Source organism: Carcharodon carcharias, chromosome 7 (assembly GCF_017639515.1).
Source record: "Carcharodon carcharias isolate sCarCar2 chromosome 7, sCarCar2.pri, whole genome shotgun sequence".
Taxonomy (NCBI): Eukaryota; Metazoa; Chordata; class Chondrichthyes; order Lamniformes; family Lamnidae; genus Carcharodon; species Carcharodon carcharias.
Genome location: NC_054473.1, coordinates 131,057,762 through 131,081,796, shown reverse-complemented (window position 1 = coordinate 131,081,796; position 24,035 = coordinate 131,057,762). Strand labels below are relative to the sequence as shown.

Below are 24,035 nucleotides of genomic sequence, written 5' to 3'. Positions count from 1 at the left end.
CTCTCTGCTCAACTCAATTGACTGTTCTAGTTCCTCCACCATCATTCCTGAGGGCAAGCTCCATGAAGAACATTATAATTGCTCTTACAGGAATGTTGCACAATTGAATTTCAAGGCTATAATATTTTATCTTTTTAAACACAAAATTTATCTTATAGGATAAGGTGCAGCATTTTAAATGCCATCAAGGCAAATAACTAGAAAACTGAATTACCAGTTTGGAAAGATTCATGTCTCGAAGAACTCTCATGACAATTGTAGATTCAGTATCTTCAGGGCTGGCTCGCTTGACAGCTCCAAGTGTTCGTAAAACGGACAAAATATTGCGGAGTCCAAAATCGTAATGAACCTAAAACACACAGACAGTAATCATGGTGGAGCAGAGAAAGTTGACAATGAATTTTCATACCTATAACTTGCAGTCAGGACCAAATTTTGGAATATTCTGTCGATACTCATCAGCTTGTATGTAAACTACACCAAATTCTAGCTTATTCTTTCTTTTTACTCTATTTTATAGGCTCAGTAATTTCAGGGGGTTACTGCTGGGGAATCAAACTCTGACCTTGGCCCAGTGTTGCACTCCCAGACCAGGTATGGCACAATCAGGTATAAAGTAACATTCCATGCACTCTATCCAATAGCATGCCTGAGACCCAGCCTCAGAAGAGTAACCACAACTGTGTCAGTGTGACACTTTTTGCTATTTCCCAAACTAGCCATACTGTGGCTTTCTGAATTAGGAACGGTTGAGATGTTAGCCCATGCATTCTCAGAACCGAACTAAAAATGCTCAATCTGATTTATAGGACCTTTATAGCAATTGACCCTTCAGTTTGTAAGTAAACCAATGCACACAAATTAAGTAAAACTATACTGCATTTTGCAGAATAGATCCCAAGTCACAATTCAGAGCAGGAAAGTCCTGCTGCTGTCCTGTGCAATGTTAAAATAGATTACCTGGTCATTTATCTCATTGTTGTTACTGGGGCATTGCCATGTTCAAAATGCCTGCCATATTTGTGTACAAAAAATAGTGACTATATTTCAAAGTACTTTATAGCCTGAATCTTCTGGTCGGCGTGCGTCCCGACATCACCACATGTCATTCAGATCTTGAATCGGTTGCACGCCCACTGAACTGTCAAAGGCCTATTAAGGCCATTTAAATAGCAATTAAAAGAATTAACAGAGCTGCCCATCCAACCTTAAGATTGGCGGGCAGGCGAAGAGCCCCGGCAGCCTTCGCATTTATCATGAAACCTCATCCACAGGCGGGATGAGGTTTCATGAAGGCTTTACAAATCAAATAAAAATTATTAAAATTCATTGACACATCCCAGCTGATGTGACACTGTCACATGAGGGGACATGTCTGAATATTTTTTTTTCTTTATTTCAAATAATAACAATCAAAGTAATCTCCTTGGTGTAGCTCCATGCCTCAGGGAAGTTTCTGCGCTCTTTCTCGCACATACGTGAAAAAGTGCAGGCCCCGACTCTCCCTCCTCCTCCCACCCACACTAAGCTGAGCACTCCCGGGTGCACGTCGCTGGGCGGCGCGTCTGCCCGCACCAGCTCCCGCTCAGCACCCCCACCCACCCCACTCAGCACCGACCCGCTCAGCACCCCTCCCCACCCACCCACCCCCCCACTCCCCCCAACTCTCCCAACGGGGAGAAAATTCTCCCCTATGTTCTGTGATGTATTTTAGTTTTAGAAAAACGGTGGTGAAAGGAGGAGTGGGGCTGACTGGGGGCCAACAAGGGGATTTTCAAGGCAGGGGACATGGGTGAGTTATTGCATCTGGCTTTACCAAGGAAATATTTGAGACACTGGAAGGGCTAAAATTAATGAAGAGAAGTTATTAGATAGGCTGGCTATACATAAAAGTTGATAAGTCACCTAGACCAGATGTCATGCATCCAATGCTACTGAGAGAAGTAAGGGTGGGAATTGCAGAGGCACTGTCCAAAATTTTCCAATCCTCCTTAGATACAGCGGTGGTCTTAGAGGACTGGAGATGCTACACACTTGCAATTGCTACACCCTTGTTCAAGAAAGGGTATAAGATAAACCAAATAACTACAGGTCAATCAATTTAACATCAGTGGTGGGAAAGCTTTTATAAATGATAATTCAGGACTAAATTAACAGTCATTTGGACAAATATGGATTAATTAAGGGTAGCCCGCACAGGGTTGTTAAGGGCAAATTGTGTTTAACTCACTTGCTTGAGTTTTTTTGATGAGGTAACAGAGAGGATTCATGAAGGTAATGCGGTTGACGTGGTGTGCATAGACTTCCAAAAGGCATTTAATAAAGTGACACATAACAGATTTATCAGCAAAGTTAGAGAATAAAAGGGATAATAGCAGCATGGATATGAAACTGACAGAATAATAGTAAATAGTTATTTTTCAGTGACATAAGACATGGAAGAAATCATAAACTATGTAAACCAAGCTTTATTCTTTTCTGCTTATTTAAAAATAAATCTTGCTGAGCCAAAAGATGGCTGCCACAAGTCACCTGATGTCTGGAATTGTAAGGTGACCACTAAGGCATTATATGGATTGCACTGGAGACATGCCTTGACATGATGCTCATGGAATCTCACATCTGGGACTATCAAAGTTCATTTCAAAAAGGAATTATTGAAAGGAAATGGATGTTATTTGTACCTTTATAAGCTTAGCCCTTTGGTGGGGTGTGAGGGTCTACCAAGACAATAACTACCTGGAACAGGGTCATCAATATGGGTAATGACTCTTCCAGAGGCTAATTACTGGGACATTATAAGCCACCAAACAAAAGCCAGATCCAGACACCAGATAAACATTCTCTCATGTAATCATTGTGGAGGAAGAAGGTCACATGGCTTGCGTAAAATTTTGGTTTCTCTATATACAGTTGAGAACTCAGAAGCAGACCAGCCTGCTGATTTAATTCCAACCTGCAAACATCCAACAGTAGGACTCCAGGCTGACAAAGCAGCCTGCAACAAGCCCTCCTCAAAGCCTGTCATTTGAAAGCCACTGGCCACCATCTGCCAAGCAGACCAAATCAATGTACATCAACCTCATCTCACTGCATCTCCATCAACTTTAAAGGAATTCTGTACTTCTGTCCTCAGCCAGGAACCCACCTGAACCAGATCTACTCCATGAAGGACCCCCCCACCCCCCAACCTGGATTCTGACTTTCTGGACTTTGGCAAACACATGAACTGATATCTATTTCTGTGTTTTTTTACTGTTAAGTTATTTATACTTGTAAATCCCCTCTTTTCTATCCCCCTTACTGTACATGTATGTGTGTGTGTGTGAAGTTGCAATCATCCCCTTTCACTGAGTTTGAATGTGTGAATGAACTAAACTTCTGATGTAATCCTAAGAGAGTTTCCTGCAAGTCACTTTAAAAATTGACTACACAGAAAAAGCTTTTTTTGGAATAAGTGCCACAACCTATTTTAAAACAAAAAAAGCCCTCTGCTTACGGACAGATGGCAAGAAAATAAAGGATTTCAGTTTTGCCTCTCTCTTCTGTCCATAACATTGGATTGGATGAAGGTGGGCTTTCCCAGTGGCCAGGGTTAGGACCCCTGTTTTTCTTGCTATGCATTGATGACCTAGAATTGGGTGTACAGGACACAATTTCAAAATTTGCAAATGACACGAAACTTGGAAGCAATGTGAATTGTGATAAACTTTAAGAGAATACAGACAAGCTGGTGGAATGGGCAGACAAGCGGCAGATGAAATTTAATGCAGAGAAGTGTAAAGTGATTTATTTTAGTAGAACAAAATAATTGACTATGGCTTTCAAAAGACAACTGGACAATAATCTGAGGAGAAAAAATTGCAGGGCTATGGTAAAGTGTGGAGGAGGGGGACTAAGTGAGTTGCTCTTGCAGAGAGCCAGCAAAGACATAACAGGCCAAATGGCCTCCTTCTATGCTGTAATCCTTCTATGATTATTCTGAGTAAAGTGATAAAGTACTATGTAGAAATTCTTCTTTTCAATAACCCCGTCAACGTGAAATCAAATGGGAAATCATCAACAAACCTGACCACAGCTCTTGAGCGCAGTCTTATATTGGTTCAGTTTAATTCATAATATTGAGAACCTGCTTACAACATAGGCAAGATTGTTTGTTCCTAGAACACAGTAAGCCTGGGCTAGGTACAGCCCAGCTCCCTAATCCACTTTCTGTTTATTTGCAATAGAACAGATTACCCAGAATTGCACAAAGACCAGCTGCCAGCAGATCCACTGTGTTACTTGCTGCTGTTGACTTACAACCCCCCGTCTGTTGCCTGTGATAACTGTTCTTGCCTCACTGACTTATTTCATTCAAATCTTGTGGGCTTGATTCTTCGCTAGGACCTTTTCTTAATGCTACTCCTTAACTATTTATGTCTTTGGATGCTTCAAGAAGCATAGCTGAGAATAACACTTACCAAAGCTCTTGGCCCATTAAGCTCAAACTGAGAAACCTACATAGCAAAGTTGCAAGTGCAGAAAGAAGTTCCCATTTCAAATTTCTAAATCCACAACGAAATGTAAATGTCATGACTTTTAATTCCATAATTCAGCCAGTTCACACAAAAAGCTGAACTTACTGCACATATTGATACCACAAGAGCAAAGAAACCCCATTATTTCAACAGATCTGAAAAAATATGATTTCTGTTACCAGGCTTAGAAATATGGTGCAGCATAACATTTGCACAAAAGAATCGTGTGCTAACAGCACGATATTACTAGGTTTATTTCATTTGTATGTGCAAGATTCTGATTTATTAGTTTCTTCCACATGTGAAATAAACCATTATTTTTTTCTCCATTCTTGAACAGGGGTATTACATTGGCAACTTTTCGGCCAGAAATCTCCCCCCATCGGGGAGTTGTGCGGGGGTGGGCGCGAACCCGATCCACGCTGCCATTTTACGTGGGTGGGTCAATTAAGGCCTGCCCGTCATGACGCACGCCTGGAAGCGCTGTGTGCTCCCTGTGCGGGCGGGGAAGGGGGAATTCCCTGAGAGGTTCCCCGAGGTGCCTCAGGGAGATTTGTTTCAGTCTTAAACTTTAAAATAAAGGATTTTTAAACTTTTCAAGCGTGTCCCCTCATGTGATACTATCACATGAGCTGGGACATGTCAAAGAACAAATGTATAAATTTTTATTAGATTTTAAAACAGCTCATGAAACCTCATCCCACCCGTGGATGAGGTTTCATGAAAAATGTGAAGGCCGCCTGGGCTCTTTGCCTGCCCGCCAACCTTAAGGTTGGACGGGCAACTTATTAAATTGAGTTATTTAGTTTTTAAAGGGCCTTAATAGGCCTTTGACAGTTCGGCAGGCACACAGCCGACTCGGCATGCCCGACATCACTGCATGTCATTTTACACGTCGGCAAGTGGGCCCCGTTTCCCGCTTGCTGATGGGAAAATGCTGCCCTCCAGTCCTGTGGCAAAGCTTCAATACTCAAGTAGATTTTGAAGATTACGTCCAGTCCTAAATGGTACAACTTTCATGCATTTCCAAAAATAACTACCAATTCCTCAGAGTTCCTTTGATAAACTAAGGTGCATGCCAACAGGCTCTGGTGTCTTTATCAGTAATTGTTTCATTATCAGTTTCTTTCCATTTAATTTCTCCACTTCTTGTACTCATTAAGTTGCACTATCATAGTCCCCTATGAAAGTTGAGGCACAGTACTCATTTGATATCTCTGCAATTACTTCATCACATTTCATCTCTAATTGTCCCCCAACTTTTCTTTAAATATTTTGTTTTAATTTGTGTTGATAAACTCCTTCACTATTTCCCCAAGTTCCCTGTCAGTCTTATTTTATACTGGTCTCTTAGACCTTTTTGCTTTTCCTCTACATTTTTTTTATATACCACTTGATTTTTTTTTTGCATTATTACCCCTAGATTTGGCATATACCATTTTTGTTAAATCACATTTTAATTTCTCTACTCATCCAAGAACCAACAGATTCTGCACCATTTAATCATATCCTGGGAAACATAGGGTTCAGACTGGCACGCAAACCTGTTTGGAGAGCTGTTCCTCGCACAATTTGTAAAGCACAAAGAACTTGCAAGCCAGAGTAATGTTGTCTATGAATCCACAGCTTGCCAGCTTGACACGAATGATGATCTGTCGATCAGGGACCATCATAGCCACTGACCGGAAATTAATCTTGAGGTTTTCAGGAAGTTCCTGTCGCCCAGCATAACCTGGATTCTATTTAGTGAAAGAAAACTTCAAATCTTAGTTAAACCATATTTTCAGTTAAATACATTACTTTCAATGGTTAAGGACAAAATAACATTTTATAGATTACAGTTAAATTCCAGAATTCCCGTTCCAGCTAGACAGAAACGCAGTTCCCTTTGTTGGCTTTTGCCTGGAAATAACTTCAGCCATTCTATTTAAAAGAGAGTGCTGCACTGCCCGGATACACACATGCATTTGTACAGGCACGCATATGCACCACGTGCATGCACGTGACAAGATATTCAAATGCACAGAGCTCTCAATCCAACAACTGAAAAAAATAAACGTTTAGATAGTGGGGTGGTCACAGTTGCTCTCTAAATATTTCAACTAAGGAACGGGATGAAAGGCATTAAGCAGATGCAGTGCACTTTGCAAACCAGATTCAACACTGAACTGGATTTACACTCTACAGTGTAAAACACTTCCTCTAGTGACTCACAATCTGATTCACTCCAATCAGATCAGTTTTACACTATCATCCTAATCAATACACACCGGCAATGGTCAAAATGCTCGCCATAGGCAAGGACTTGGAAAATCTATTCGTAATGATTTAACATCACTGTGGAATGCAAATTGTTTTGCCTATATGCTAAATTTGCAGGTTACATACATGCTTAATTTTCCCAGGCAGTACTACAACAAATACATCCACTGACTGGGCAGGGCAACAGTATCTGGTTTGCTTTGTATACACTCTAATCAGTGTGTTCAATAAAGTTCTTAAAAACTGCAATCTTTGACTTTATCTTCATATTTTCATCCTTCGCCCTATATTCCTCTTCCTACAATTCCTAAAATTTTCACTAAATACAGCTTCCAATATTGAGCTTAGAGAGAATATTGCTCGAAAACAAATCATGTTGCTGTTGGATGTTTGGTTCAGTGGAGGGTCTGTACATTGAATCTCTATGGCGGATTAAGTAGATACAAAGGATCCAAACAAGAGGGAATGTCATCTCGATAATGTAATGATGGACTACTTACAGCCCATCAATTACTCTCTTTTAATTTACCTATAAATGAAGCCAGCCGCTTAACAAAAGTGTTTGATTCTTACCATTGTAAGAAAGATGCCAAACTCTGGGTTCATTTCTACTGTACCACTGTCTGTAAATATAAAACACCTTCTGCATTCCTTCTTGCAAGTCAGGACTATGGCTATTTGCTGAGCAGCTACTGAAAGTACAGACAAGTCTATCCGATTGAATTCATCAAAACATCCCCAAGAACCTGACTGCGCCAGTCCTAACATAATGAATAAAAATAGCATAGATTAATTCAACCTCATTGTGTAATAGGTAGCCACAGCTAATCAGATTGGTAATTTTCTTACATCTATTACCTTTGAAGATTCGGCCAAGGCCTCGGAAGTCCATCTGATCTGAACAGTTGAACACCACCACGAACTTGCCCAAACATTTGCCCATGTCTTTGACTGTTTCAGTTTTTCCTGTACCAGCTGGGCCAGTGGGAGCACCACCCATATTCATCCCCATGGCCTGGGCTAAAGTGATGTAGCATCTGAAAAAAATCATTCATGGGATAAATTGAATTGAAAGCATTCAGTTCTCAAGGGAATGTAGTTTTGAAAAGGACACTGGTAGTAGAGCTCAAAAAAATTATTCCATGCAAAAATGAGAATACCACATGTATGTACCACATGTAGCCAGTCAGCTAGGTTTTTTAATATGATCAAAATAGTGGCCTAGAATTTCCTGCAGTGATGATATGGGCAATGAATGGTGTAAGTTAGACCATGCACCCTGATCCTCAAGTGTTTTGGAAAGATGATTTAAATACTCCACAGTGAGGATTGCAGCTATTCAGAAGTGAGATGGACAATCAATGGCTCTGCACAAAAAGTACTGTCTGCAAGAATAGTTGGTTGATCAGATTGCCAATAATATTTGCTAGAATTTTTAGTTTAAAATTGGATACTCATTCTCTGTTTAACGTCCTACCTTGTGCTGTTGAGAAATTATAGTTCCACAAATTGGAAAATATTGCAACTCCTCACAACAGAATTTAATATATTCTCAAGGTTGCACTGATGTTGTTCGAAGTAGAGTTTGAATTGGACCATTCGGTGCAAGGTAACTACAGCTGTTAAAAAGCTACACACAGAAGTAATTCAATCAAATAAATAATTGTTTTACAAATTAATTTAGACATCTTTAATATTGATCTCACCAATTCCCAATTTTAACTTTTTCGTTCTTTTTATATTTTTTACCCAACCTCTCATTCTCTCACCCATACACATGCCGATTTGTGTTCAGTTGTCTTTGTCCTACATTCTTCAGATGCTAATTCTCACCAGTCGCAAACTTGGCTGTATAACTACCCAGCACAGACACGATAGGCCAAATGACCTCCTTTTGTGCTGTTTGATCATACAATTCTATCTACTGCAAAATTAAACATGTACTTTGTGTCCTAACAGAGATCCTGTTTATTTCCTGAAAGTTCAAGTATTTCCCCCCAAGATATCAGAGAAGAAAAGCACTTCAAAAACCTTATTTTGGAAATTATAGCATGTCATGTGTAATGGCATAAGCCACTCATTCCATAGCCTGCTGTGACTTTTGCACCTTAACTACACTGCAGATACATCCTGACAATGGCTCGAGGAAATTGTGGGCCATTGTACTACAATTTTATAAACATAGTATGTTTATTTTTTGTTAAAGGTTTTGAAATGTACATAATTCGACCAACAGATTGATTCCACCAAGAGTCACAGGGAGCTAATATTGAAGTAGAAGTTTATTTCCATCTCATTGTAATTGTTACTTTATGCAGTTATCTGGCAAGTGCAGGAAGCAACTACATGCATGAAAAAAACTTTATGTTTACGACATACTATGTACCAATGGAAAATTGAGATATGTAACAAAAAGAATAAAAGGATCTTAAATTCTTACAGCTTATTAAAATAAAAACTGTTAGGAATCTAAAACTAAAATTGGGGCTATTACTAGAGACTGGGTACTACAGTGAAATAGTGCACTAACTTCATTTTTAGAACCTGAGTTTGGATGGTATCATCCTCCTGCTCAGGTAGATAGGGCCTCAGTTTAGCATCTCATCCAAAGGACAGTAATTGCAAATTTCTCTCTCACCGACTCTCTTTCTCTGCTCATTTGTGCAGTGTTTTTGGGCAATATGTTTGGGCAATCTCAACTCAGCTTTTTCATGTGAGAACTGATCGCACAAAGCAATCCACAACATTAATTAAATGAGCATTTTCACTCAGACAGGACAATGCACGACCAGTGTGGAAATAAAGAGATGTATTCTGATGCAATAGAAGTTGTTCCTCAGAGAGTAGAGGGGTAACACTTGCTTTTGGGTGCAATTGATTGAACACTTAGAGCTGAATTTTCCCAGAATTCCACTAAGTGCGGTAGTGGGCTGGTGAAATGGAGTCCTACCTGCTGATGAAAACGGCGGGTTTTCATGCCATATCAGTATATATTCGCTCCCGCAAAACACAGCGTTTTCATGGCAGGAGGGTTCTCATTTGCCCGCTCGCCATCACCTCTTTGTTGCATCACGCTGGCCGCCACCAGTGATGCTGTGCACCAGCTCCTGAAGGGCTGAGGTGCTGAAGGTGGACACAGCATTAAATGCATCTAATGTTTCATGGCTGAGACTCTGAGATGGCCCTGATCATGAAGCACAAGCTAGATGCCCTTGGCCAGACAGGAATCAGACATTCTCAGAGGCTACGTGAAGGTCTATGGAGTGTCCTCACTGCATGTTGTCATTATCCTCCTGCGATCAAGCAACTATTAGGGCCTCCACTGCATCTCCATGAGGAGCATGCTAACAGAGGGTAATGGACAGACTGGGGTCAAACATTCACAACTGCATGTCATCATCATCCTCCACAAATCCGGCAGCTATGAGGGCCTTCCAAGTGTGCCTGCCTTGGCTAGCTAGTGCGAGAGCCACAGAGGGCACACTCACCCTCATCCCCATCAGTGTCCTCCTCATCGGAGGAGACATGCAGCTCCTCCATCTCCTCCTCAGCCAGCTCCTCACCCTGCTGCAGCGCCAGGTTGTAAAGGGCGCAGCAGATGGCGATGATGCATGACACCCTCTGTGGACTGTATTGCAGGGCTCCACCAGACCGGTCCAGGCACCAGAACCACATCTTCAGCATCCCAATGGTCTTCTCCACCAAGTTGTGAGCTGCTACATGAGCCTCATTATAAAGTCACTCTTCTGCAGTCTGAGACCACTGCATGGGTGTCATCAGCCACGGCCTCTGTGGGTAGCCCTTGTCCCCTCAGAGCCAACCCTGCAGCCTCTGTGGACTTTGGAAGACTGCAGGGATCTGCGAGTGACTCAGAATGTAGGCGCGTGCACACTCCCTGGAAGCAATGTGGTTGATGAGGTCCACTGACTGTAGCGATGGAGACCTGAACACCACATGAATCCCAAGATCAGGGCAAATCCAATGGTCCTTGCATCCTGGCTGTCCTAGTCCTGGGCAAAATGCACAAAGTTGTGTGTCATAGAAAAGGTGGCATCCGTGACCTCTTAGATGCATTTGTGGGTGGTGGATTGTGAAATCCCACAGAGGTCACTTGTGGAGCCCTGAGAGGAGCCACTGGCATAAAAATTGAGAGTCGTGGTCACTTTCACAGCCATTGGCAGTGGATGTCCCCTTGGCGCCAAGTCCTGCAGAAAGTGGCAGATGTGAGCCATCAGGTCCCTAGATATGTGCAGTTGTTGGCGACACTGGCTGTCAGTCATCTGCAGGAATGGCAGGTGGCATCTTTGGACCCTGGGTGTCACTAGGCGCTGACCAGCCATGGCTCGCTGTCGCTCCTGGGCAGCATGTGTGGGAGCTCCTGCTTCTCCTTATTTATGAGGATGCTGTTCCTGCCTTTGCGCGGCCAGATGCCTCAGTCATTCTCTTTTCCATCTTCTACAGTCTCTGTAGGCCATCAGGCATATAGCTAGGTCACCAAGGTCCATGATCCTGACATTGTCCTCCTACAGATGAAAGAGAGAGAGACATGGTGATCATGGCTGCACTTAGCACCTTTCCTGGCTCTGTGTGACCGCCCCTTAATGCTTCCTGGAAAGTGCTGGTCGGCCCTCGGAAGACCAGAGATGAGTGCGCCACATGGCTGCCCTGTCAACCTGCGACATGGGGTACACTGGTCCAAGCCAGGATGCTGAGATTGGAAGGGGCTGTGAGTGCCTCCAGCAGTGACTGCTACATGGCCAGCATTGGCGAGGAGATTGTACAATGTGTGCAGTCCAACTGCTCCACAGTCCAATAAAGTGGTGGCGGACTCGAAGTTTGAGCGGGGAGGGGGGAGTGGTGGTGGTGGGGAGAGGTAAGGTATGTAGCTCTTGGAGCACCTTTGGTGCCTCTGCGACACTTGCATGGGCAGGCAGACTAGGAGCCCGACCCTGATCATATCACGGTGACTGTGCCTGATCTGTCTTAGTTGCTAAGGCATGGTCAATTTATGCATGTGTCCCATATGTATGGCCATTTCCATCGCTTATCCTGCTCCCCACATCAATTGCCTGTGTGCAGGATGCAGTGCCAGGGTAGCACTTACCCCCAGACACCCTCCCACCCCTCAGCGGTCACCTCCGAGGCTGGCCAGCACTTGCCCCCAGACAACCCCACCCTTCAGTAGTCACCTCCAGAGCCAGGGATCAGTTTCCTCAACTCACCGGCGCCCCTGAGGCCTGTAAAAGCAGGCAAGCTGCAGAGAATGCTGCTGCTCACTCACCTCAGTTCCCACAAAGTGAAGGCTGCCAAATGCACGTTGCCTGCGTGCTGTTGCGAAACACATCGGCGTGCTTTCCTGCTGACGTGGACAGATGATACGGCAGAGTTCCAAGAGCCTAGTGGGATGGCCCTTTAATTATATGCTAATGTATTACAATTAGCTCCCCACCGACCGATGGCGGGAAACGTCGCCTGCTGTTGGTGGGCTAAGCGGAAGATCGCGACCTGCATTCATGCCGTCATAAAGCAGGTTGCGCCATATTTTCTGCGCATGCCACCTATCATGCCAGCCACCAGCGGGCTTGGAAAATTCCGCCCTTAGTCTGCATCAGGCTCATCCTATTCCTGATCTGGAAGTGTTTGGTAATTGATGCTCACCTTTGGTGCAACAACTGCAAAACCAGTTCCAATTTTCCTTAACTTCAAGGATAAAAATAAGGGGAAAGGGGAGAAAAAAAATCAGGCAAGAGAGTCAGAAAGCAGAGTTGGTGATGTGCCAGGAGCAAAAGACTGAGCTGTGGCATGTGCAAAAAGCTTTGACAGGAATTTTAATGCTTTGAGCTTAATGGGCTCATGGCATGTTCAGAATAAACTGCTTATATGAATCCAAATTAGTTTTTTCACCTTGAATTAGCAAAACTTGAAGAATATTTTCAAACAAGTCCTGGGTACTAGCATTGAAAGTTACTTGTTGCTTGATAAGTGGAAATAGTGAGTAGGAAGGGCAGTAAAAGCCACAAAGGATGACATGCAGCAAAGCAGCATTTTGAACATGCATTCCAGTAATATGTTATAACTTGCTGCTCATTCACAGAGTAAAGGAGGAATCTAGAACCAGTATTTCATTAACATATGTTTATTCACATAACTCAGAGAACACAGGCACAGACTCCCTTTTCCTCTCCCCTACACAGGTGGAAACTGGTTCCTATATACTTAAGAATAATAGCTAATCTTAGGAACGGCTGCTGTCACTTACAACTAAAGCTTGCACTTCATTGTGACAGAATTCCAATATTAACATAATACACTGCTATCAGTCAATCTGATTTCAGCAATTCAAGTGAAGACCAACAACATTTGTACCTGTCAGTGAGTGGAGTGATAACTAGTCTGTCAGTGCATCCCAAAAACTCATTTTGATAAGTAAAATCCACATCAGTAATTGATATCTGCATTTTATCAGCATCTTCATCGAAGTAGAACCTACATTGCTTCAACCATTCAAAGTCAGTCGGAGATTTTACTTGCCTCCGGTACTGTGGGAAATTAAAAGAAGAAAAACTGAACTCACTTTGTAATTTTGATCCAAACAAGGAACCTTCCTATGCATGTTAAAACAAAATTATGCAGCAAGTTTGTTTTCATTTGTTAACAGCTGAATATAGTGGGATTGATACAATGATGTTGATAATCTGATTCCCAGCAAAGGTAAATACCATAGCCCACAAAATAGAAGTTGAATATTTTTCAATCTTTTATACACTGTCTCAATCCCCGAGAACGTTCACCTCATGTAACCTAATACACCAGAAACATTGGAGACATGCACTTCTTATTTGCCTTGGAAATGTATCTGTGCAATTACAGAAAATAGTTAACAAAAAGAGAAAGGGAATAAGGAGGAGGAAAAAAAACAATTCCTTTGGAATAAAACCTAATGGTTTAAGTATGCTGAAATCCTTTTTAATCAGGTGACACCTTATTATAAAATAAGAAGATCAAAATTAATCTCGCTGTTTCTTCCAAATTAATTAATTGAGAAATTAAATGTTCTGCCAATCTTTTGCATGGATGTCATTTCAGATTATAAAAACTGATTTGAAATATTTATGGTAATGATATTCTGTGTTGAAGGTATAATACAAAGATGACAACCACCAAAAATTATATTTGTATGAATTCTGCACAGATTAACAAAAGGAAAAAATATTGCAACCACTGTTGTCATGATTACCAGCTCATCGAAGATATCTCTCTGATGGACGTGGATGGTGATCAGAGTCTCATACTTCACACGCTCATTAACATCTAAATCTTTGGTTGTCCTATCGATCAGCATATTAAGAATTTCCAGAAAGTACTGATTTGTTGTCTGCATGATTTTACGGTCAGCTTTTGAAAGTTTCAAGGCATCTTGTGCATCTCTAGTCCAAATCATCTGAATTCCAAGAAGGCCAACCTGTGATGAGCATTAATAACAAATTTCATTAACGTCTGCATTATAACTCTGTGGGGTGGTTGGGGAGGGGGTTTGGGGGGGGGGGGTGCGGGTGTTGCTGAGGGAAGACTAAACTGGATAGACCCCAAAAATGGGCATGAGAATTTCAATGCATAATCAACCGACACCTGTTCAATGTAATGCAGACAGCATGGTAACTTCATGCTGCCTGCTCATGTCAATGATGGCTAAGCAAAGCCAACACTAATCATGCTGTTCACATGCATCAGCAAGACAGTCCAAAATCACAACTTCATAGACCCAGTTAGAGCTAGCCTACATGGCTTAAAGCTAGCCTGCACCTATTAAAGGGGAAGGTGCATTTTGGCTGGAGCAAGTTCCAATGGTTGTGCAGGAAATGAATCTGTCCTGTGAAATGGTGCAGAATGGCACAACAAGGGAGAGAATGTGCTCTAAGATTTTTGAACACTGTAGTGAAGGGCTTAGTAGAGAAGGTAGAATGTAGGACAGATGTTCAAGGGAACAGGAGGCCTTCCAGACACATACTCAAATGACAGCAGGAGCAGACATGCCTAGAGGTCAATGTCAGAAGTCAAACACAAGGACCTGGAGTGCAGCAAGATGTTCAGTAACCTTGCATGAGTGATCAAAATCAGTGACTGCATCTTTAAATGCCATATCCAACAAACTGCACCACTAGGCTCACACACTGTTCAATGCCTCACACCCCAGCATTCACCAACCAACAATCTCTGTCAACCAGAATTCATATGCTTGACCTCACCTTCACACATATCTGACAGCTTACGCACAGTGCCAGCTATTCAACCATTTCAGCCACATCAGCCAAAGGGATTGCATGAGGCTCACTGACATGCTTCCCTCTTCCATGCAGGACAAGGTAGCTTACAACTGGAGGCACCAGGAGCTAACCAGAAGGAGGCATGCTTATATGTCCCAAACCACATGGAGGACCTGATGTTGATCATTACAGAAACACCCATTGCCAGCAATGGGAGTGAAAACATTGAAGGTGACAATATGCTCATCCTCCTGCTAACATCCCACTCCCCTCTCATCCTAGTCTCTCATCTGAGTTACAAGTTGCATCTGGTGTTAGAGTGCATTGCCTACTTTCCTCTCTTCCCTGCCTCAGAAGCCTACCCTTGAATCTTTTTCCTTTCAAAAGGGGAGGTGGTGGCATAGTGGTAATATCACAGGCTAATGTTCAGGGGATATGGGTTCAAATCCCACTATGGAACTGTTAATAATTAATAAATCTGGAATTAATAGCTCATCTCAGTAATGGTGCCCAAGAAACTATTGTTGATTGTTGTAAAATCCCATCTTGTTCATTAGTGCCCTTTAGGGAAGGAAATCTGCCATCCTTACCTGGCTAAATGTGACTCCAGACCCACAGCAATGTGGTTGACTCTTAAATGCTCTCTAAAATGGCCTAGCAAGCCACTCAGTTGTATCAAACCGCTGCAGAAAAGTCGATAAGGAATGAAACCAGGCAGACCACCCAGCATCAACCTAGACACCAGAAACGACAATTGCACACTCAGCCCTGTTGACACTGCAAGGTCCTCCTTACTAACATTTGAAGGCTTTTGCCAAAATTGGGAGAGCTGTCTCACAGATTAGTGAAGCAACAGCCTTACATTGTCATACTCACGGAATCATACCTTACAGACAATGTCCCAGACACCACCATCACCATCCCCTGGGTATATTCTGTCCCAAAGGCAGGGCAGACCCACCAGAGATGGCGGCACAGTGTTATACAGTCGGGAGAGCCCTGGGCATCCTCAACATTGACTCTGGAACTAAGAAGTCTCATGGATTCCTGTCAAACATGGACAAGGAATCTCCTTCTGATTACAACCAACTGCTGTCCAACACCCCTTCCCCTCAGCTGATGAATCAATACTCCTCCATGTTGAACACTACTTGGAGGAAGCATGGAGGGTGGAAAAAGCACCCAGGGTACTTTGGGTGGGGAATTTCAATGTCCATCATGAAGATTGGCTCAGTAGACTGAGCTGGCTGAGTCCTAAAAGACATGGCCGATAGACTGGGTCTGCGGCAGGTGGTGAGGGAACTAAGAAGAGGGAAAAGCCTACTTGACCTCATACTTACCAATCAACCTGTCTCAGATGCGTCTGTCCATGATAACATTGGTAGGAGTGACCACCGCACAGCCCTTGTGGAGGCAAAGTTGTGTCTTCACACTGAGGATACCATCCATCGTGGAATTATTACCCATCCCTAATTGCATTTGAGAAGGTGGAGGTGAGCCACCTTCTTGAATCACTGCAGGCCATGTGGTCTAGGTATACCCACAGTGCTGTTAGGAAGGCGGGTTCCAGGATTTGGATCCAGTGACAGTGAAGGAACAGCGATTCAGTTCCAAGTCAGGATGGTGTGTGGCTTGAAGGGAAACTTGCAGGTGGTGATGTTCCCATGAATATGTGCCTTTATCCTTTAAGGTGGTAGTGGTTGCAGGTTTCAAAGGTGCTGCTGAAGGAGCCTTAGTGAGTTGTTGCAGTTCATCTTGTAGATGATACATGCTGCTACCATCGTGCGTCAGTGGTGAGTGTTTGAATGTTTAAGGTGCTGGATGGGGTGCCAATCAAGCAAACTGCTTTGCCCTGGATGCAGTCGAGCTTCTTGAGTGTTTTTGGAGCTGCACTCTTCCAGACAAGTGGAGAGTATTCAGTCACATTCCTGACTTGAGACTTGTAGATGGCGGACAGGCTTTGGGGAGTCAGGAGATGAGTTACTCACCACAGAATTCCCAACCTTTGACTGCTCTTGTGGCCACAGTATTTATATGACTGGTCCAGTTCAATTTTTGGTCAATGATAACCCCCAGGATGATGATAGAGAGGGGTTCAGTGATGGTAATGCCATCAAATGTCAAGAGGAAATGGTTAGATTCTCTGTTGTTGGAGATGGTCATTTCCTGGCACTTGTATGGCTTGAATATTACTTGCCACTTCTCACCCCAAGCCTGGATATCGTCCAGGTCTTACTGCATATGGACACGGACTGCTTCAGTATCTGAGAAGTAGCGAATGGCACTGAACATTGTGCAATCATCAGCAAACATCCCCACTTTTGACCTTATAATGGAGGAAAAATCAGTGATGAAGCAGCTGAGGATGTTTGGACCCAGGACACTACCCTGAGGAACTCCTGCAGCGATGTCCCAGGAGTGTGATGATTGACCTCCAACAACCAGGACCATTTTCCTTCGTACTAGGTGTATATGACTCCAACCAGTGAAAAGTTTTCACCCTAATCCTCATTGACTTCAGTTTTGCTAGGGCTTCTTGATGCCACACTCGGTCAAATATGGTCTTGATGTCAAGGGTAGTCACTCTCACCTCACCTCTTGAGTTCAGCTCTTTTGTCCATGTTTGAATCAAGGCGAGAATGAGGTCAGGAGCTGGGAAGCCATGGCAGAACCCAAACTGAGTGTCAGTGAGCAATTTATTGCTGAGTAAATGCTGCTCGATTGCACTGTCGACGAGCCCTTCCATCACTTTGCTGATGATCGAGAGTAGACTGCTGGGGGGTGGTTATAGGTAATTGACTGGGTTGGAGTTATCCTGCTTTTTGTGGACAGGACTTACTTGGGCAATTTTCCACATTGCCGGGTAGATGCCAGTGTTGTAGCTGTACTGGAACAGCTTGGCTAAGGGCACGGCTAGTTCTGGAGCACAAGGCCTCAATACTATTGCTGGAAGGTTGTCAGGGCCCCTAGCCTTTGCAATATCCAGTGCCTTCAGCTGTTTCTTGAGTTGCTAGATCTATTCAAAATGTATTCCATTTAGCATAGTGGTAGTGCCACACAACATGATGAAGGGTATCCTCAACGTGAAGATGGAACTTTGTCTCCATAAGGACTGTGTGGCAGTCACTCTTACCGATACTCTCATGGAAGGATGCGTCTGCAACAGGTAGATTGGTGAGGACGAGGTCAAGTAGGTTTTTCTCTCTTGTTGGTTCCCTCACCACCTTCCACAAACTCAGGCTAGCAGCCATTAACACTAAAACTGCTCACTGGTCAGAAATATGTTGGGGGTTGGCCTTCACCATCTGAACTTGAAGCAATAGGAATTCAGCACCCCTACGAAGCTAACACTCTAACATACTAATGTTAAAAGAAAATCATGTTAATTGAACTGTATATTTTTTAAAAATATGCTTTTTGAAGAAATAAAGCCTTGGTGATCTGGCCTTTAAAAGGCTTATCCCAGTATCCATAAAGAATTTGTTACATTATAAATTTGGATAACTGTCATCTTTCAGAACATATATTTTTAAAACAGTTAAGAAAAAACTATGTTCTAATTGTCTGATTTCCCAACTTACCTGGGCACAGAAAGTATTCAGGAATTCAATAAGGTTAAAGTGTTCTTCCTGTATTTTGTAGGCAGCATTCCGAATAATGCTTTGCAGTGAACTTTGAGACTCCTTAAGCAGAGAATTCAACCAAACTTCAACGTTCCCTTCTGTGGCAACTGGTTTATCAAGTTCAATAGTGTTCCCTTCTCTGGAGCATATAGCCAATATGCGATCATAGATCTGTACAGCAAAAATGTGAAACTGTGACCCAAAACATTACATTGTGCTAGGAACCATGTTTCTACTGCTTTACACACTTCCATACAAGATATAAAGCTGATTTCATGACCATTAAAAACATAATTTCAATTAATGTCTCAGCTTGTAAAGTTTCATACAAACTAATCAAGCAAGTACTTTGATTAGTAAGATTTCCTCTGGTTACTCTGGCCGGAATTTAATCCAGGCAACCGGGGCCTGGGCATCCGGTGAGAGCCCCATGTTGCCTCCTATGGGGAAGGCCCACTATATTAAGTGCTAATCAGCCCATCCCCAGGATCAAAGACCCTGGGGCGGAAATCCCACGCCCCAAGACCTGCTGGCCAATCAGAGGCTGGAGATTCCTCATTGCCATCTGCATCACCAGGGAAATGGTGGTACTGCTGGAAATGCACCCACCAGAGATCCCAGGATCAGCGAGGCACCCAGGCCACAGATGAGTGATAGCAGATCGGGGTCACAGGGAGAGTTTCATTGGCTGCAGGGTGGGTGGGTGTATGGAAGAATAACCAGAGGATGGCTCTCAGCAGCTCCCCGCTTCCCAATGACAGGTCTTTTGATCTGACACAGAGCGCCTTTGAATGAGGGGCCTTACCTTACCATGGGCTTTGCAAGTGGTGACTGCCATGCCTGCCACTGGTTGAATACCAGTGGCATCAGGGTGGGGAGGCTGTCCATGAGCCTTATCTCCCTGGACTTAATTGGGGCAGAGGCAAGAAGGAGGTGATGTCCTCACCTGGCACCCTCCTGCCCAATTAAATGCTTCCCTGTGCCAAACTCGCCTTGGGAGAGGGCATTAAATTCCATCCTATGTGTGTGACATTGTTAATGTATTGTGAAGATTGCCACTGCTAAGATTAGAATGTATCTATGAATTCACTATTATAGGAACCTGACAACAACTTGGCTAGAAACATCAGAGGAGGTCTTCATACACGTATTTACAATGTCATTGCAAATAGAACCCAGAGAAATTCTTGCCGCTGCGCTTTGTCAGCCTAATACAATTAATAGTACCTTTGCTGCTATGTTGGCGATTTTGGCATCAAGCATAAGCCTAGGGTTTGAACATAAACTGCAGTATAGCAGTACATTGTTTGAGATACTGTCCTTTGGATGAGATTTTAAACTGAAGTCTTGTCTATCTATGCAGGTGGATATTAAAGAACCTAAGGCACTATTCAAAGAATTGCAGGAAGTCCTTCCAGAGTCCTGGTTGACATTCTTTCCTCAAACAACATGAACAAAAAATTAGATAGCTGGTTATCTTTGCTCATTACTGTTTATGAGACTGTCTGTGAACCCATCTCTGCTTTGCCAGCTTGCCCTGCTTTAACTTTTTCAGGTGACAGCCCTTTAATTAGTATGAGGTGAGGCTTCCGTCCGTCTCAAAGAGAAAGTCCCATGTCATAGAACTGATGGCCATTTGGAGGCCAGCAGCTCTGCACACCGGCAGCGCCAGTAGAAGCGATGACCACTGCCTGTACTGCAGGGCGTCTAGCAATGGACCCGGATATTCAAGTATATTCAGGAGCTTGCTGGGGCAAGGCTGACAGGCCCCAGCAAAGGGAATGGGAGGCCTGTTGGACAGGGCATGGAGGAAGGGGAGATGTGGGGAGACAAAACTGTGGGGAGGGGGTTCTCCAATTGGTACCAGAAGCCAGAAAAGAGTCATCCCCCAACCCTTAGCTAACCGATAGCTGCAGAGTTAAAGCTGCCAGGCTGCACATTGGCCTCTCACACCACCGTCAAATGAGCAGACGGTGAGATGAGGTACTTAATTGGGCTTAATTGTCCACTTAAGGGCCTCAATTAGGCCATAGGCAGGCAATGCCTCTCCCACCGCTCGATAATCACAGCAGGGGCAGGGGTGTGTGGGCCAGCGGTGGGCACACTGCTAATGGCATGGCGCCCTAATTTACAGGTCAGCCCATCAGCTTTCCTGCCCGCAGGTGGCTCATAAATTTCAGCTTAATTTCTTCTAACTTGCTGACATGACAATAGTCACTGCACTTCAATGTAATTAACTGCACATGAAGTGCTTTGTATTATTTCTGAGAGACATGATAAGGCATTATGCAGATACAGGTCTTTCCAGTTGTTAACAGAATCCCAGCAATACTATCTTACAACCACCAGAGGCTGTTGGTGCATTTCATAAAAATCAAGAGGTTTGCCACTAAACAATCCTTACAGTTTTCAAGCACTGAGGTTTTCTGGTGAATATTATGAACTACTCCAAATCATTTTATTTTTTATCAAATCACTAAATGGGAATGTTACAGGATTGTGGATCTAGAATAGAACAAAATACATAGCTTTAACTCTTTAAAACCAATGAAGGGTGAGAATGTGCAGACAAGGAAATGAATTACACACATACAAGTGAAAATAAATTTGAATAACTTGGAATTCAAATCTGCTGCGGCACATGCAGTTAGCAACAGCACCACATAGAAAGTGAAATTGGCATCAGTGTAAAAACAGCAACCAAAACAATTTACATTTAGATGGCTCTGTTTGTTAAAGGAATATCTCAGAAAATTTTTCAAGGGGAAGAGGTGACCCCAAAGCTCATAGGATCAGAAGGAGTTTTTCCTTTACATGTAAATGGTGGGTATCCATACCACTAGGGGCATTTTCAAGGGCTACTTGCCCTAACAGGCCATAAAATCCAATGCAACTTGTTGGTTTCACTTTTGCAAGGGGTCTAAATTTATTTTTTAGTTAAGAAATCCATATGTTGTTTCAGAAGTCAAGGCAGTAACCTCAGTTTGGATGCCTTGCTGGGGTCCATTTCTGCCGTTTTGCCAACAATTCTAATCCTATGATGGTTCCAATGAGAACTAGAGATAGGGAAACTCCTCCACATTGGGTGTCTCATAGTGGTCCTGTTCTCACCTCCACATTGTGCTGCTGGCCTTGTAAGGAGAAGGTAGAGGTTCCAGCCCTTACAAAGCCTGCAGTTATGGTTGGATTGATTGCACCATAAGTGCCAAGGACTTTAGACTCCAATGTCTTTTGTACTGTTCACAGTTTGCTTAACTGGGTGTTGCCAGGCTGTAGAGGTCACCAGCGATAATACTCAAGACAATCAGCCCTTCAGAGTTTTTAAGTGGACTCATAGATTATTACGGCACAAAAGGAGGCCATTCTGCCAATTGAGTGCACCAAATCGTTCGAAGTGCAATCCGGTTAGGCCCATTCTCCCACTCCTTCCCCTTACATCTGGAATTTTTTGTCCTTCAAGTATTTATTCAATTCACTTTTGCAGGTCAGGCAGTGCATCCCAAATCTTAGCCACTCATTGTGTAAAAACGATTTTCATCATGTCACCTCTGCCTCTTGTTGCCAATCACCTTTAATCTGTGCCATCTCGTATTGGCCCACCATCAGAAACAGTTCCTCTTTATTTACTCAATCTAAGCCTTTCACGATTTTAAACTTCTATCAAATCTCTCCATAGCCTTGTCTGCTCTAAGGAGAACAACCCCAGTGAAAACATGACATTATATGATAATAAGTACAATGAGCTTTGATTGAAATTTCTGGTCTTAAAGTATACTTAATGGTATAAACCTAAATTTATTGGGGATAAAATAAAAGAGAGTCCAATTTGGTGGAATAACTACAAAGAAATAGAAAGAAATTAACCAATAGGACAAATAGAGGATTAGAAGCAGGAAGGTGAACTAAATTAAAAAGTTTAAATGTTATTATTTGTTGTTAAAGTTAATATGTCAGCATCAAAACAATTACAGAAGGAAGCCATTTGCCTATTATGCCGTGCCAGCGTTAGCTCTATATCATGGATATCAACATTGATCCAATTTCCCCATCTCTGCATGCTCCATAATTGTGCTATTTTAGTAGTTGCAGCTAATCAGTAGTTGGAGCTAATATTATTCTAAGAGCTTTCTGACAGGAATCCATATTATTTGCTTAGATTAGTTATGTAAGCAATTTAAACTCACCTTCTCATGGAACAGGACTGATTTAATGTTGTCAAATACATTAAGCAAATAAGCTTGTATAGTATGGGAATCGGAGGCTTGGCCCAGAATTTCTAGCAGAGTTGGGTCTGATACAAAGAAAAACCTTGGAAACATCAGGCGCTTTTTTTCCAGATAACTGATATTTAATAGCAGCAGGAGAGAAAATGTAAATATGTTAAAATTAAGTCTTGCTTTCAGCACGTTCAACGATCCCTCCATAGGAAATAACAAGTAAATAAGTTGCATTACAGTAACAACGATGAACTGAAAGCCAAATGAGAAAAGAGCATACCTTCATATGAAGTTCCATGTGGTCCTGTGCCCTGAACAACTGCAATCTCTTGATACCCAACTTATGTTATAGAAATGGTTCTGCTCTGTAATCTTGCTCCCTTACTGCAATCTACACCATTTATAGAGATTCAACAACAAAAGACTGCAGAAGTCTAATATTCACAAGTCCACGATAGCTCCTTACAGCACAGTCATGTGCAGAGTTAATGCAAAAATCATTCTTGCCACTTTAAGGGTTGGGACATTCCCCACTGTTAACTTTGTGGGCTAGAAGATCACTATCTAAGATGGTAGACCATCAATGCTCATTCACTTTCCAAAAATACCATGAATGGCAATTCCAACATCCATGGCACAGCAATTGACTAAACAAGGCAGTCCATTCAAAAAGACATTTTGATTCACTCACTGGCCTTCATGTATCCTTCCCACTCATTGTGGAAGGTCTGATAAGCAAAAAACAAAATTATTTGTCACAACTACACCCACAGTTTTTCCAATTGCTTAATATATTGACAGGGCAAAATCACAGCACCTGAAAGTTGAGAAATTGTTGCAAAACCAATTTGGCATTGGTATGTATATCTCAATTGCTTTTAGCTGACTTACTGTTTAGTAGAGTAACTTGCATATAAATTGGAGATTATACATTGATACATTCATCTCCACTACATTGTGTGATGGCAGGTAAAAGGCAGTGAACACTTTACTTAAGCATATGGCCACAGAGAGTAGAGGACGAGTCTCCAGAAATACCTTTTTAAATCCCATTAAAAACCAGCACTGTTTGGTAGAGGCCGAGGATGAGATCATATGGGCAAGGATCTGGAAATACAAAATCAGACAGCAGAGAACTATGCCCTTTGA

General features: G+C 42.7%; 1 protein-coding gene across 1 annotated transcript in view; it reads right to left on the bottom strand.

The window, feature by feature from the left end:
- LOC121280052 (dynein heavy chain 5, axonemal-like) overlaps positions 1-24,035 on the bottom strand; it is a 336,766-nt gene that overhangs the window by 151,942 nt on the left and 160,789 nt on the right. Inside the window, exons 34-41 of the mRNA XM_041191681.1 lie at positions 22,854-23,010; positions 18,628-18,840; positions 14,020-14,244; positions 13,149-13,321; positions 7,641-7,819; positions 7,356-7,543; positions 6,065-6,259; positions 215-349 (exon numbers count right to left, since the gene is read on the bottom strand). Of these exons, the coding sequence (XP_041047615.1) occupies positions 215-349; positions 6,065-6,259; positions 7,356-7,543; positions 7,641-7,819; positions 13,149-13,321; positions 14,020-14,244; positions 18,628-18,840; positions 22,854-23,010 (1,465 nt within the window). The remainder of the gene's footprint in view (positions 1-214; positions 350-6,064; positions 6,260-7,355; positions 7,544-7,640; positions 7,820-13,148; positions 13,322-14,019; positions 14,245-18,627; positions 18,841-22,853; positions 23,011-24,035) is intronic.